The sequence below is a fragment of the Chelonoidis abingdonii genome, chromosome 13 (genome assembly GCF_003597395.2).
Source record: "Chelonoidis abingdonii isolate Lonesome George chromosome 13, CheloAbing_2.0, whole genome shotgun sequence".
In the NCBI taxonomy this organism is placed as follows: Eukaryota; Metazoa; Chordata; order Testudines; family Testudinidae; genus Chelonoidis; species Chelonoidis abingdonii.
In genome coordinates this window covers 15803194-15819708 of record NC_133781.1, presented here as the reverse complement: position 1 = coordinate 15819708, position 16515 = coordinate 15803194, and the positions used below count along the sequence as shown (strand labels likewise).

The following is a 16515-nucleotide window of genomic DNA, read 5'->3' as shown; positions in this document are numbered from 1 at the left end:
GGGGTGAAGGTGTACTGTGTACAATTTAGCTTTGATAAAGACATCATTTTGGGGTGAACTTTATAACACATTTAAGCTATTGTGAATTGAACTACAAAGAGCTTCACCTAGAGTTCAGTTAGATCAGCCTGCAGGTCTGCGGAGCTGAGCACCAGAGAGATGGTTCAGATTAGTGAACTGGAGAGTCAGAGCTGCTGATGCATGAGATTGCAATGGGTCTGAGCAATGGTGTTCTTCACTCAAGCTTGCCGGGGTTCATGGTTTTGTTTCCTGCAGCTTTTCATCGGATTTGGATTCCCTTATGAAGGTCCCGCCCCTTTGGAAGCGATAGCCAACGGGTGTGTTTTCCTGCAGTCTCGTTTCAACCCACCGCACAGCTCCCTCAATCATGAATTTTTCAGGGGGAAGCCTACATCAAGAGAGGCAAGTGGTTCTGCAATGTTGTGTGATGAGAATTTTGCAGGTTGGCCTGAGCCATGGCATTTGCTTTTGGATTCAAACCAAAGGAGTGAACTAGCTGAAAAAATCAGGCTTTGGATGCAAACTTTCCCCACAGTTCAGGGGTGTGGTTAGCTGTGGGTGGGATTAGAACCTTACCCTCCCAATCTGATTCCTCCCCTCACTAGACCTGGAGATGATGCATAAAATGAGACCTGGGTTTGAATTTCAGCTCTACAAAACAAAACCTGACCAATGAGACTTTTGCAAAAATCTCAGACCAGGTTCTAATTGGTTACCCAAGAGACGGACTGCAGCCTGACCCTCCCATTCCCAAACCTGGGATTATAGGCTCCTAGATAAATTGGGATCTGAACTTGAATTGCTCCTGGTTGTGATTTTCTAAAACAAGATTGATTTTTTCTTTCTTTCTTTTTTTTTGTGTGCAAACTCTCCTCCTGGGCCTGCCGCTGGCTATGAATTTAATCCGAGTGCAGCGGGAGCTCTTTAAAAGTTAAAGGATTGAGAAAATTGAACCTTGTATTATTAATAAAGTGGATAATACAGTGTAAATTCCCACATCCCCACTGAGAAAGCCCTTCTGATGGCCACATCAAAGACCTCTTTTTCAGCTTCTGTTTCAGTCTGAAGCCGTTCCTTACCAAGTGAGTTAGAATCCGCCTTAACGTGTTCTGCCCCACCCTTGACAGCTCCCCTTTCACTGGCTCTCAGACTGGATTGCATCTTCTGCAACCACTCTTCTCCAGACAGTTGGGCGCTTCCGTTGCCTTGGCAGCCAGCCCGTTTGTCATCATTACAGTGTGCTAGCTGCACACTTGCATGCCATTCGTTTCGGCAAGAGGCAGAGGCAGTGCAGGGCTGCCGTAATTAGCTCCGGTAGAATTAATTCTCCTCCCGCGTCCTCTTTGTGTTTTGCTGATGTTAGCGTAATGCAAGTTTTGTTGTGAGGGCCCCAGTTCGCACTCAGCGACTTGGCAAAGCTGTGAACAGAGCGACCACTACAGAGTGTGTGCATGGTGCTTGGGTGTGTTTGTGTGTGAGATGGAAGGTGTTGGAATCATTCCCGCTGTTCCTTCTTTTAATTTGTGTCATTAAAATAGCCGAGCTTGCCATCCTTAGCTGCTCTCACTAGAGAGAAGTGTGCTGATGACAGCAAAGAAACAGAAGAGAGGGATAATTAATTACCATCCTCTCTTTATTATATGTATCACAGAGCTGGTCTACACTGGGGGGGTATCGATCTAAGATATGCAACTTCAGCTACGTGAATAGCGTAGCTGAAGTTGAAGTATCTTAGATCGATTTACCTCGGTTCCTCACAGCGCGGGATTGATGTCCGTGGCTCCCCGTGTTGACTCTGCTACCGCCACTCGCTCCGGTGGCATTCCAGAGTCGACAGGAGCGTGTCAGGGATTGATATAGAGTGTCTAGATGAGACGCAATATATCGATCCCCGAAAAATTGATCGCTACCCGCCGATATGGCGGGTAGTCTGGATGAGACATCAGCCTTCTGGGCAGGGCTGAGATTATGGGAAAGTTGAAGGTCTTTCGGGTAGATATTTGGTTTGGTTTTGTGTATTAGCCCAGCTGATTGGTCCATATGTTAGGAGAATGGGGCTTACCCTGGATTGAGTCCATTGGTTTGCTCGAGGATGGTCCTGCCCTTTGGTTCAGCTGATGCTGTCTTCTTCTCAATGCACTGTCAGGTTTACTTTGGCTCTGCATCTTTGGGAAATGCTGTAACCCAGAGGTTCGCTTTGCATTGCAACCTGCAGCTGGCAAGGGGCAGAGTCTTTAGTCTGCTGTGAAGAAGCCTCCACTGTGGCTTCTTTGAGTTAGTAGCTGGGCTTCAATTCACAGCGCAGCTGCATAAGCAGTGCCATGAGTGGATTAGAAAACCAGCCTCCCTCCGGAAAACAGCTGAAACACAGAAACCCGAAATGCCCATGATGCAAATCCCCCCACAAATGATAAACTCTGTCCCCCAGGAAGAAGGCCAGCCCAAGGACTAGACACCCCGTAAGCCTATGGGCTTCCTGGGATTTCACTGGCGCCTCTGCAGAGGGGAGAATTTCACCTAAGGCCATTTGGCAAAAAAAAAAAAAAATCAATCTGTGTGCAAGTGCCCCCACCTCTAATGGATACTGTGTCTCCTCTCCCCTGGCAAAGGGCTGGGAGCGCATGATCACATCTGGCAAAGCATAATGCTCATTATATAAAATGCTCTTTGTCACATCCTTCTTGCTTTCAAAACCCCTTTGTTACCATTGCCAGTTTTCATCCTCCTTTCTGTTTAGAAGATGTCTCTTCTCTGCATCAAGACTCTTTCGTCTGACCTGTGCACCCCTTTGAAAGTCTGGCGTCAACTTCCACCCTTTGCCCTGCTTCTTAAGACACGACCTGTGCTTGTTGGCTGCCTTGCAGCAATGTCAATGAGGCTGAATTGACAGACGGCAAAGACTCAAATGAAGGAGAAATGCATGGGGTAGAGGGGAAAGAAGATTAATCTGCAGCAGGGATCGGCAATCTTTGGCACGCGGCTAGCCAGGGTAAGCGCCCTGGCGGGCTGGGCCAGTTTGTTTACCTGCAGCGTCAACAGGTTTGGCCTATCATGGTTCCCACTGGCCATGGTTCGCCGCTCCAGGCCAATGGGGGCTGCAGGAAGCAGCGGCCAGCATGTCTCTTTCTTGGCCCGTGCCGCTTCCCACCACCCCCATTGGCCTGGAGTGGCGAACCGCGGCCAGTGGGAGCCACGATCGGCCAAACCTGCCGATGCGGCAGATAAACAAACCAGCCCAGCCTGCCAGGGCACTTACCCTGGAGAACTGCGTGCCAAAGGTTGCCGACCCCGATCTACAGGAAGGAAAAGTGACTGCTGATGGAAAGCAATCCCCAGACCTGGAAATGTGAGGGGAAGAGTGTTCACTGAAAACAGGAATGCTCAGTTTTAGTTTTGCAAATTTAATTTTAATGGGATTTAGGCATCCAAAACCATTAGGCGGTTTTAAAATATCAGCCTAGAGGCAGAGAGCAGGTGGGTTTGGATTAAAGGTTCCATTTTGGATCCATCTCTGCATGCAATGGTTTTAGTAGCCACCTTTGGCTCTCATCACTGTTCCTGCTGCCATCAGCTCACCTTTTGCATTGCCTAGCTGCAGGGAGGTCACTGCGTGTGACCACAGCTCCTCCTGCAGGGAATGCCACATAGTTCATTTTTGTTTCCTTTCTCAGGTGTCCTCCCAACACCCCTATGCAGAGGACTTCATAGGGAAGCCTCATGTGTGGACGGTGGACTACAACAACTCAGAGGAGTTTGAAGCCGCTATCAAAACCATCATGAGGACCAAGGTAATTGCTGGCAGAATTCATTGAAACACTGATATAAGCTCATCTGTTGCTGAGAAGGAGAGAACAGAGGGCTGGGGATTTGCAGGAGTCAAGAACAAGCAGTTGTTAGCAACCCATGTGTCCCTCTGTGACTGTCCCAGCATTAGCGGTTAGTCATATCTCTGAAATTGTTTGCATATGCAAGTAGAAATCCCAGTGTCTCAGGACAGGAGGCTACTTCTCTTGGCTTTCAATGGGATTTGTGCTCCTGAGTTGCTTAGGCTCTTTTGAAAACCTCATTCAGTGGAATCAGAATCAGGCCCTGTAATAAACGTCTGTCTCAAATCTGGACTTAGAGTTCAACATCTGAGTGTTTACTGTGAATCTCCCCCAAGCTTATACCCAGCTTGGATTTTATCTCGCTGCCACCAACTAGGACTATTTAGGGTTCCTAGTTACCCCGAGTCACCCCAACCTTTCCCTGGGGGACCCCCAAGACCCAAGAACCCCTGGGTCTCCCTATCTCAACGGGAAACAAGCTCTTCCCTCTTGTCTCCTCGTTATCTGCTCCCCCGCTTCCCCTCCTCTTTTCCTTGGTGAGCCTGGCGATGCAGTATCTTAACTCCTTGAAGGCAAAACAAAGAGGGAAAATCACCTCCCCCTGAGGCGATGCATTTCAAATCTAGTAAAGCTAATATAAGAGATTTTCCACCCCCTCTTCCTGTAGCCTCACCAGAAACCCCAAAAACCTCAGCCAGTTATTAAAAAAAACTTTATATAAAAAGAAAGAAAATACAAACAATTTTAATCTGCATTAAGAGATCAATACAGGCTCTTGCTTATAAAAAAATATGAATAAAAGTCTGATTTAGATAGCCAAATTTAAACCAGTCCAGCACATCCACAACATATAGATATAACTCACACACAAAGTCATAATAACAGCCTATTTGCCTTGTACTTACACTTTGTAGGAGAAAGAGAAATAGGATGTTAGCAGAAAAGTGTTTCCTCCAAGCTGGGAGAAACAAAAGACCTAGATAACACAATTCAACACCCCTGACTTTTAAAAGTCCAGTTTCTGATGGTCTCTGTCTCTGGTAGGTGTTTGGTTCCTTTGTTCACACCTTTCAGGCAAGAGAAAATTAACCCTTACCTATCTACTATATGACAGGCCAGCAGTATGGATAGCTCGACTCTGTAGTAACTTATCTGGAGCAAACTCCACACCTCTTGAGTTTCACCCACCAAAGCTTAGCCCTATCTGTGGGGCCAGATTTTCCAAGAGCTCAATTCCCATGTAGAACTCTAAGTAAGTTGATGAAAACATTCAGCTGCCGGGCTCTTAAGCACTTGAAAATCTGGCACATAGGTTCCTGCATGGAAGCTGAGCTCTCTGAAAATCTCTCCAGTAATGTCCCCTGTTCTCTCTCCACTCCACTCCCCATCAGCCAGGGAGTTAAACCCACTCATTAACCAGGATGCAATTTCTCATCCTTTCTTCTCTTCCAGTGCTAGGATATTCCACAGCAAGCGTCTGGAACTGCCAGCCTGTCTCTTTAACCAGGTAGTATTTTTGTCTGCTTGTATCTCCCCATGTAACGGCTGCAAAGCTAGCAGGTACTTTACCTACCGTTTTCCTGCTCTGCTTTCATTTAATTATAATTATTGTATTTCATTACATTCAATAGGAAATAGCCTCAAATCCCCCTATTAATATTTGAAGGGCTGAAGAAATTCAGCAAAAAAAAAAAAAACCCTTTGAAATGCGCAGCAACTGCTGTGTGAGCCGACTTCTCAAAGACTTTTAAAATGTATCCGTCATGAATATTTACCTCCCAGCGGCTGGAGCCTTTCAAGTTGTCCAAATTATTAAAGTCAATTTTCTAGAGGGGAGAAAGATTGATCTCCGTTTTGCTCACAATTTGCTTTGGTAGGATGAGGTGTCCCTGTTGTTACAACAAAAACATACGCTACAGAATAGCATCTTAATAAAATGGCCTGTGTCTGACTCAGACTAACAGGAGTCAGGGAATTTGCTAGATTCTTCAAGGGTTCTTTTTTTTTTGTCTTTCTTTTGAGTGAATTTGTCGTGTTCATGTCAGATTAAGAGCAGCAGAGATCCAAGTTCTCCATCCAGAGAGCAAGCTGTGCTGCAGTGTAGAGCTCCCCTGCCAATATTCCTCAGCCCAGATCGGTTCAGTTTCTTTGGCTCATTCCATCCTTGCTTCCTCTGTGAAGCTGCTATCAATCAGGCTGATCCGCACCATCAAGGGAAGTATTGTGAGCCCCTCCCCCCTTCTCCCATCACAGCCCAGCCATCAGATGGCAACTCTTTAGTTGTTACTCAGCATGAGTGGCAATTGATCTGGGGGCTGGTTCTGTAGTGCATAGCCATGTCCATGGCCCCGTCCATTCCCCCAGGGGAAATGGCTCACTAGAAAGTGAATTATCAGATTAAAAAATATCCCTAAATCTCAAAGTGTTTACATTCCTAATTCAATAACACTCCTTGGGCATAAAAACAATGAGGACTACTTGTGGCACCTTAGAGACTAACAAATTTGTTTGGGCATAAGCTTTCATGGGCTAAAACCCACCTCATCAGATGCATGGAGTGAAAAGTACAGTAGCAAGTATAACTACACAGCACATGAAAAGATGGGAGTTGCCTTACCAAGTAGGGGGTCAGTGCTAACAAGCCAATTCAATGAAGGTGGAAGTGGGCTATTCTCAACAGTTGACAAGAAAGGGTGAATACCAAGGGTGGAGGGTGGGAAATCACTTCTGTAGTGCTAATGAGGCCAACGTAATCAGGGTGGCCCATTTCTAACAGTTGACAAGATAGTGTGAGTATCAGAAGAGGGGAATTCGTTTTTGTAATGACCCATCCACTCCCAGTCTTTCTTCAGGCCTAATTTGATGGTGTCCAGTTTGCAAATTAGTTCCAGTTCCGCAGTTTCTCTTTGGAGTTCCATCAAATTAGGCCTGAATAAAGACTGGGAGAGGATGGGTCACTAAAGAAGAGGGCATAGATAAATCAAGAAGGACCTTTGTGATTTTGCTACTGCTCAGTGGCGTGGTGTTTTTACAGTACGAGGAAAGACTGAACAAGGGATTGCAAGAATGAGATGGGCATGGAGAGAAAGAGAGAAGATCATATGCCATCTAAAGTAGCCAGTAGGAAATGCCACTGGGGCTTGTCTCTAAGTACTGGGGAAGGGCCTGGGTCTGGCTTCTCTAGGGAATAGAAACGAATCTTTTGTTGTGGCTCTAGATGCTAGAACATCTAATAGACTGATTTCCAGTGCCCCTGGGAACTTGATAAACTATCTGCTTGCCAAACAGCAGCGTCAGGCGCTGCCCTGTATTCGGTGCTCTTCCTTGAAGGATAGCACTCCAAAGTGGCATTTCTTTGAAAGGCAGCAGAGCACCAGAGCTGACAACTGGCTGACTCCATGACACTATTAGCGCTCATACCCGAGCTCTCCCCGTATGACAGCAGTTTGTTAGGTGTGGGATCTTTGGTGTCTGTTACAGGCACTTGCGAGCTGTAGTTTGTTTTGGTCTCGTCTCATCTCTCCTCCTCCAAAATATTGCAAAGAATGTATCAAACCACCATATACCAATTATTTGTCATTAGGTTCATCTCAATTAAAATTAAATTTTCAATAATTACATCCCTGCCGCTGGGCTTCCTGTCAGCTGTCAACAAAAACTGAAGTGAGCAGCGTTGACCGACTCTGTTCCATCTGCGCTGGTGAAATGTTCCCGGAGAGAGAGGGTCTCAGCTGCCAAGCTGGTGTTTAAAGGGCACATGCATCACATCCTTTGCATGTTACATGATGGATTAATGGAGGTCACGTCTTTCCATGAGCTGTGTCAAATCAGCAAAAAACTACGGGTGTTAAAAAAAGAGAAAGTAATCAGATCTCCACCCAGCAATGCCAGGGGCTCCACCTCTCTCCAGAAATAAAATGGGACAATGCCTATTCTCTCCTTTTTGGGCCCACTCAATCAGCTGCCAGAGGGGGTGAGTGCATTAGCCTTTCACCTTTTGAAACATGGATTCTCTGTTGCTCAGCACCGTGTGCAGTTATTTACCCCAGTGCCTGGTGGGTGTAAAATGCTGCCATCCTGATTGGGCACCTATTTTGCACTGGAGTAAATGATGACACAAGGTGCAGGACAACACTGAATCAGGCCCATGGATGCCAATCACCACTGAAGTCACAACTGGCATTGAATTTATTAGTCTTTCATCCTAGTGTGTATTACAGAGCTGCTGCCTGTTCTGGCCTCAATTTCTGCTTGAGGGAAGCTCAAGACCAGGATAGATCCATGCTGCCATGGCTCAGGATTCACATGGAGTGGCAGAGCTCTGTGCAACCCAAGACTTGACTAACAGATGGTGCTGCAGGGAGGGATGCAGGTACTGTCATATAGGCATATGGCCTCAGATTGGAATAGCAGTTGATGCTACAGGTCAAGACTTGGGTCCCTTGGCAGAACTGTTTGAAGAAAGCGTAAACTAGTGCTCTTCGTCTCTCACCTTAATGAGTAATAAACTGACTCCGAGCTCTGCAAGGGGAAACAAAGAAGACAAAAGCCTTGTGCTCCTCACACTATACAATCTCTTCAAACAGATGAACACATTACTTGTCTTCACTTCAAAGCCGGGCCCACCTCTCCTCTCATTTAGACCACTGTAAATCTGAAGTAACTTCAGTGAAGTCAGCAGAGTGACTCTGGATTGACATTGGTGTAAATGAGAATGGGATTTGGTCTGGTAGCAGGTGACTGTGGGAGAAGTTTTGGGTGCACAAAGGTTCCTCATTAAAGGCTTTTGCTGGGCTCCTTGGAATCCCAACATACATGCACACACACTCAAGTAAGACAAAGATTCCGGGCAACATTTTCGGAAGTACCTATGAGACTTAGGAGTCTAAGTCCCATTTTCAAATGTGAGTTAGGCACTTAGGAGCCTATGTCTCACTGGAAGCCAATGGGATTTAGGCTCCTGAATTCCTAAGGATACTTCTACACCACAAAAATACCCCTGTGGCAGCAAGTCTCACAGCCCAGATCAACTGACATGAGCTCATGGGGTTAGATTACAGGGCTACAAATATCAGTGTAGATCAGAGGTAGTCAATTATTTTTTAAGGTCCAAATTTCTTGGTCAAGATATAGTCAAAATCCAGACTCCAGGGAAAATAATAATAAAAACAATGATAATAATAAGTAAATATAAAGATTTTTGGGTCTGTTCAAAAGTGTCTGCTGATCTGGATCTGGCCCACAGTCCACCCAATGACTACCCCTGGTGTAGTTGTTCATGCTCAGGCTGGAGCTTGGGCTCTGAGACCCACCCCCATCACTGGAGTGAGGCACATTGGCAAGGCATTATTTGTAAGCTTGTCCTGACATGACTTGACCCGAATCTGTTCCATTGAGAGAGACATTCAGGGCTATCAGGGTGCTATCAGTCTTTCACCAGCAGTAAGGGCGTGATCCAGAGCTTATTGCAAGACTCCCATTGCCCTCAGTGGGTGTTGAATTTAACTGAATTTGCTTTAAAAGAGTAAAAACTACAGCTCAGCTGTCACAATTTTATTAAAAATGTGCAATGACTCTGGAGGAGACTTGCTGGCTTTTTTCCACTGGGAGGTGTCTTCTTGGGGCTAATCCCTTACCAGGTTAGGGCTCCTTTTAAAAGATGTTATATAAACTCTCTGGGAACAGGGCAAGAATGTAAAGTAATTCACAGTAACTTCCTCTTCTTCTTTTTTTTTTTAAGGGCTGGTTTATTAGAGATGCTGTCAAAACAATTAAGCCTAAAAATTGACCTAGCATAAAAGCCTTATTATGGGGTTTTGCTGCAAGCTTTCCCCTGGTGTTTTGTCTTTAAAATAATGTTTGCTGCAGCAGGAAGAGAAAATAAAATCCCATGGGAGGGAAGAGGGGGAGAAGAAAGAGAGTGGGTGGCTTAGGGTAGCTGTGTCACAGCTCCCAGGGTTTCTCTAGAAAGTGTCTGGACGAACTCAAGGAGCCACAGGTCCCCTCATGCCCTGTCTGTGGTGTCTCACTGAAGGATTGGCTCAGTCCTCGGCATCAGGTTCTCCTGAGATAACAGATGTACCCTGTTGCCATGATACATATATGGAAGTGTCATGGGACTTAGCATGAAAGATTCTGGTGCGCACTCAAGGATGGTCTGTTTCTAGGGCCATGAACATGGTGGGATCCTATGGAAAAGGTGAAAACCCCGGATCTAGAGGATCCTGTCTGTCTGTCTGAGGGGTTCACAAACATTTGACGTGTGGACCGCATTTTACCACAGAGTTTTTCTTGTAGGTTCCTCCCTTCCACTCATGATTGCTCAGGCTACCTCCCCTCCCATTCATGGTTGAATAACATCTGTGGAGCAACCACAGCACTTGTTGACATGGAGTGGCAATATTAGGAAAGTGTGGAACGTATTTTTTAGCTGCAAGTCTCTCCATTAGCCAGCTTGTATTCGCACACCATCATTTATCAGGATGCAGTTTATTGCCAGTTTATTTTCACTGCAAAATCCAAGGAGTTTCTTCCTGACTTGTTTTGGGTGACTTAGCCAGGCTTGAGATAGAAATATAACAATCCCCACTCCTACAACCTCACTCTGGTGTCACCATTGCTCTGCAGGAGTGTAACATTATTGAAGGTCACCAGATGGCGCTATTTCTGATAGTGCTATTAGATCTGTTTAGCTCAGGGGTTGGCAACCTGTCAGAAGTGCTGTGCTGAGTCTTCATTTAGTCACTCTAATTTACGGTTTCGCGTGCCAGTAATACATTTTAACGCTTTTAGAAGGTCTCTTTCTATGTCTATAATATATAACTAAACTATAGTTGTATGTAAGGTAAATAAGGTTTTAAAATGTTTAAGAAGCTTCATTTAAAATTAAATTAAAATGCAGAGCCCCCCTGGACTGATGGCCAGGACCTGGGCAGTGTGAGTGCCACTGAAAATCAGCTTGAGTGCCGTCTTCGGCACACGTGCCATAGGTTGCCTATCCCTGGTTTAGCTGAATGTGTTGGAGCTAAGTCTTGTAGAAATGTTATATGTGATGGTGTTCTTTTTAGATACCAAGCATACCACCAGTAAAGTTTGTTCTCGCTGCCTGGGTCTCTCTATGACCAGTCACACTTAAGTGTAGCTGCTGCCGACAAGTTCTTGCATGGAAGATGCAAGGCAATCCATGGTGCCAGAATATTACAGGAAAAACTTGTGCAACATCATTCTAGAAGGACACCTACTGTGTTGGTCATTTGGTAGCCAAGCCCTAGGATGAAGTCCTGGTGACAGCTGGACTTTTTGTGCGTGTGGCTATACATGTACCCCCCACAAATAAATTATTTGAGATTCAGATGGCAACCTCATTCCAAAGCCATGAAGTAGTTTAGATTTATTGGAAGATGGACCTTTGTTCTCTGGACAGGTGTTTGAATTTTAGTTTGAGCGTTGGGTCAGTTTGTGGCAAAGCCCCATCTCAGGCAAGTTGTGCTCACTTTCAAGTTTCAGAAGGAAAATCCCATCCCCTTCTCCCAGGCTCAGCACTGCAGCATTCAGAAACGTCTGTAACAAGTCATGGATGCACTTTTTGTGTTCCAGGCTTAGCAATTTCTTGTTTTCCCCAGTGCTTATTGTTGCTAAGGATTCCTGACCTATTTATAAAAAAACTCAAACAGAGGAGGCATCAAGCACCATAAACTTAGGCGAGCAAATCAGCGGGCAGTCACAGGTAGCCAAAAAGAGAGCGAAAAGTAAGGAGACAAATTACCGGCCCACCAGGAGATGTGATGCTGGAAGAATTGTCCTGGTGATGAATTACAGCTGTTACATGGAGTTTAGAGGCGAGAGAAGGAAAGAGCTTTTCATTGGAGGTCATTTTCTTGGGCTTCAGCTTTTACATTGTCAAAAATAGTTTCCACACAAGCAATATAATAGAGCCAATATTCTGGTGTAGTGAAGGGAGAAGGCTTCATTATTTTAAAGTCAAACATACAGGAATATAATGAAAAATTATATATTTCAGGCTATGCTTGGGAGAGTGGCATATTAAGCATTGCAATGAAAATAGCTGGTTAAAATCTCCCCAGTCTGCTGTTACGCGCTGGTAGGCAATTGTGTTATTTTCTATTTATTTGTCTGATGATGTTTGGACTTTAATTATTATTATTGTGAGGGAGAGATTTAATATTCCCTTTGGTGCTGCGATTCCTCTCGGAGACTCAGCCCTCCACAGAGAAATCCCATCTCTACATTTATTCCTCAGGTACCTGCCTGGGATTCTAAATGCTCCATCTGACAATGGTGGACTCCATTCACCATTGCTCTGCTGCTCCTTTGCACCTTCAGTGCAAACCAATTGCACATCCCCCACCCCAGGGATCCTGGGGCTGGTTCCATTCGCTCTGCACTCACTGGCAAGCACCCTCAACAAAGGGGACGTTCCAAGGTGCATTGGGGAGGCCTGTGCCAGGAATGGGGGAATTGTGCCTGTGGAAATTCTAAACTTCAGCCATTTCCCAGCTGCTGCAAAGCCCACAATAACCGTATAAGTCAGAGCTGCCCAGCCTGTGCCAGGTACTGAACTGGCTGCCAGCAGCCCTATGATTGGGGATGGGGGGCAGTGTCCTTGCACTGGGCTCCACACTTGCACAGGGATAAGTTGGGGCTCCTCTCTTCTGTTCCCATGAGCCCAGGCACACCACTGCATCCTGTGCAGTGATGGTGAGTGATGGAGGTGCTGTGCTGTTGCAGAGTGGGGTGAAACCACAGCGGTGTGACTGTATGTTGTTGGTGCTGGGAAAACAGCCCCATGAAGCAAGGGGAGTTGTGCTGCACCACTGAAGTGCAGTGATGGACCCGGTGGAGCGCTGGAGGGTGTGCAGGCTTACAAGAGAGCTCAGCATCCACCAGTGGAGCTGAGCTCGGCACGCCAGGGACACACTGGGCGCAGTGCTCTTCTGACAATCTGGCTCATGCTCGACTGGTAAGAGTTTAGAATCCAGTTCATCTAGTGTGGGTAGGGTCAGGAAGGATGCAGCACAGCTGCTTCTCTGCACCAGTCCTAGCCCACGGCTGTTGATTGCCTGACAGGTGGCTTGTTTCCGCGGTGGCTGCAGTGGGTTACATTTCAAAGTACCGCTAGCAGGCTGGAGACAGGGCTTCACAAATGATCCCTAAGCCACCCCACACAGCTGTTCTCTAAAACCATCCTGACCAGCACTGGACATGCACATCAGCAATTGGTGAGGCCTCAATCAGCATGGAGCACCACCTCTCCCTCCTCTCTGGTCATGCACTGCAGGTAGGGTTGGCTCAGTCACATCCCTGGCGAGGTTTCCCAGAGAGTCCCAGCCACGTATGACCTTTTCACACACTCACACCTCACTCTACTGCAGTAAAAATCTTTAAAGATTTACCACTCGGAACTCACCACCTTGGCCATCTAAGCATGCGTTAGATTCATAGACTCATTTCATGGGTTACTTCCATCCATGCTGCACCTACCTTTCTCTGCCTTATAGTCCATTCGCTCCCGTCTCTTGTAATGGGGAAATGGAGAGACCCTGGCCCCCATACAGCAGGGCAGGTCATGTGTCCAGTGAATATCAATGGGGTTTGGTTCTAGGACCTCCTCGGTGTTGTCAGTCTGGCTTGCCTGGGAGTTCTCACCACGTGCTGTCCCAGCTCTCCGCATGTGGCTGGCTCAGTGGACCTCTATAGAACTGCCTAGAAAAACCACAGACTTGGTTCGGTGGCAAAGGTGCTCAGCCAGGTTTGTTGTTGACTAAGCACCATATTAGCACCCTTGCTCAGTGGTTATAGGTGCACTAACATGTACGCCCATCACAATGGACCAGCTCAGTCAGCAGCTGGTGTTTCTGCTGCCCCTTAGGCCAGACAAAGGTTTAAGGCGAGGTATCCCAAGGTTTATAGACCGAGACAAACAATCTGGGCTAAACAGCAGACGTGCCAGCTTCTGTGTTTCATGGCATGTTTGCTACCTCCCCTCATTTCTTTCTCCTGTTGTTTCTGACAAAATATCTCTGTTCATCACTTCTATCAAACCGTCTTTTCTTGTGCTAGGTTGGAGTGTACTTTTGTGCAAGCCTGCTGGAATGTGCTTACATATTCAATGAGTTTTAGCAGTGCCAGCAGTACCTGTGCCAAGACACTGAACTTACAGGCATTTGCTTTAACACATGCCCTGACTTTGGTTCACAGTTCAGGCCTCACGTCTTGCAGCAGGCCTAATACTCTAGGCTCTCTCTGCTACACTCAGGTCTCTGTCTTCTCTCTTCATCCTCATCCTTCTTTATAGCTGAGCAGATTTGCATCTCATCCCAAGCAAAGCTAAGAAATCTTATTCCCTCTTTAGCCTCACCTGCCGCCTGTCACAATAACTCTTGCTGGTGATTTTTGATGCCTCTTCTGTTAACACTTTACCATCTGTTCCCTGCCTGGCAGTGGGAAGCAAGGCCTGGACTGGGGGAGAGACAGAGGTGAAAGTAAGCCGGTCCGGTGTACCTGCAAGAGCTGGTATGCCGTACAGGACTGGGCTGGCTTCTCCAGTGGTGATTTAAAGGGCCCAGGACTCCAGCCACTACAGGAAGCCCCGGGCCCTTTAAATCACCGCTAGAGCTCCAGCAGCCGGGCTCAGGTGGGGATTTAAAGGGCCCAGAGCTCTGGTCCCTGTGGGGATCCCCGGGCCCTTTAAAGCAGTGCCCAAGTCCTGCTGCCGGAGCTCCAATGGTGCTTTAAAGGGCCCGGGGCTCCCCACAGTGACCGAAGCTTCTGGACCTTTAAATCGCTGCCGGAGCCCCAGGTAGGCTGACCAGACATCAAATGTGAAAAATCAGGACAGAGGGTGGGGGGTAATAGGAGCCTATATAAGAAAAAGACCCCAAAATTGGGACTCTCTCTATAAAATCCGGACATCTGGTCACCCTAGCCCCGGGGCTCCAGTAGCCGGGCTCGGGCAGAGATTTAAAGGGCCTGGGACTTCCCACAGTGACAGGAGCACCAGGCCCTGCCACCCCGGGGTAGCAGCGGCAGGGCTCCTGCAGTGATTTAAAGGGCCCAGAGCTCTTGCCACTGTGGGGAGCCTCTGCAGCTGGTACCTCCGGCGTGATTTAAAGGCCCTGGGTCTCCCAGCCACAGCCAGAGCCCCAGGGCCTTTAAATCTTGAAAGGCCCTGCCTCTTCTGGTTGAGGCCACACCCCGCTCAGGACTCCGCAGTACCGATAAGTCCTTTCAGTTACTTTCACCCCTGAGGAGAGATGTTCTGTGAGGGCAATGTTTCCCTACCCATCGCATTTCCTCCTCTCCTACTTCTGTTCTGATTGTTCACCATCACCACTGCTCACATGCCCACATCCTCCTTCTCTCATCACCACAGCATCTTCTCTCCTCACCCTTAACTCTGAGATCGAAACACTCATCCCCTCTGCACCAGCCCTTGTGTCCCGTCTGTTATCTATCTTTCTGCAGGCTCGTTTGCACTTGCTCCTTGTCTTTTTTTCCCCTTCTGCTTCTCATTCTGATTGTGAGCCTGGGACCGCAGCAGAGTGCCAATTTCTTGAAGATAATTGTTTAATTAATATCTGACAGGCCTGGAATCCTGTTGACAGCCACGCTGTTGGTGATGCTCGTCACAACAGGAACATTGGCTGTCCCAAGAGTGACAGGCTCCCTGTGAAGGAGGAGAAGACTCTGGGTGCAGCCCTCATTGGGCCAGATTCTGCCTCAAGTTACACCCTTGTAGTCCCATAGCCTTCGACCAGGCTCACTGAAGTGTGAGCAAGGGCAGGGTTAGCCAACAGCTTCACAGTCACGTTCATCGTGACCTCCTGTCCACTTGGGCTGAGTCAGCTTTGGTGCGTCACTTTCCTTCCCCTCCCTGCTGTGTTCCTGGGAAAGCCTCAATACCACCCCGCCCCCCCATTTGCCAGGAAAGCCAGGCCGGGGCAGAGACTTAGGGCTAGATTGTGCCCTAGTGGAGCGTGGAGGGACCATGCAGCATCCGAGATCCCCAAGAGGAAATCAATGAGAATTCCTGCTGCACTGATTGCAGCAAGCACGCTGCGCTGACAGCTGCAGGGCCAGCTAGCCTGAACACTGTGCTGCAGTTCTGATACAGAGGATCCACCTCCAGGACCTTTTGCCTTTGCCTCTTGGTGGGGACTGACACCAGAGGCACCATTTAATTCCCATGGTGGTTTTTTTTGTTTTTTTTGTTTTTTTTTTTTGTGATGTAGACACTTGTTACTGGGATCTGGGATGAAAAACTATCCAACTCACTTAACAAGGCCACCAAACATCTAGCCAGAATTAGACTGGACAGATTCCAACTGCCAACCTACAGTACAAGGGAAAGGTTCTGTATCCCATTAATAATCCCTTACCCTTCTCAGTACCTTACTAAGGGTACACAAAAAAGGAGCAGGATAATGTGTTACCCACCTTCTCCCTGCCCCTAACCTACCACAGGCTTGTTTCATCCACCTGTTACAACCTCTCTTTTAGGTTCTGAGATTTTGGGGGCAGGCACTGTCTATATAGTGGCTCACACAATGAGGCCCTGATCTTGTGGGGGCATCTCTGGTGCAGCTGTAATACAAATAATGAATAGGAATAAACTGAACTTCCTTGGCACTGCCAGAATTAAAAGGGG

The 16515-nt window shown here is 47.2% G+C and overlaps 1 protein-coding gene across 1 annotated transcript in view; it reads left to right on the top strand.

Annotated features, from left to right (window-relative positions):
• Nucleotides 1-16515, top strand: part of MGAT5B (alpha-1,6-mannosylglycoprotein 6-beta-N-acetylglucosaminyltransferase B) — a 164842-nt gene that overhangs the window by 131251 nt on the left and 17076 nt on the right. The window contains exons 13-14 of the mRNA XM_075071713.1: nucleotides 277-423; nucleotides 3693-3809. Of these exons, the coding sequence (XP_074927814.1) occupies nucleotides 277-423; nucleotides 3693-3809 (264 nt within the window). The remainder of the gene's footprint in view (nucleotides 1-276; nucleotides 424-3692; nucleotides 3810-16515) is intronic.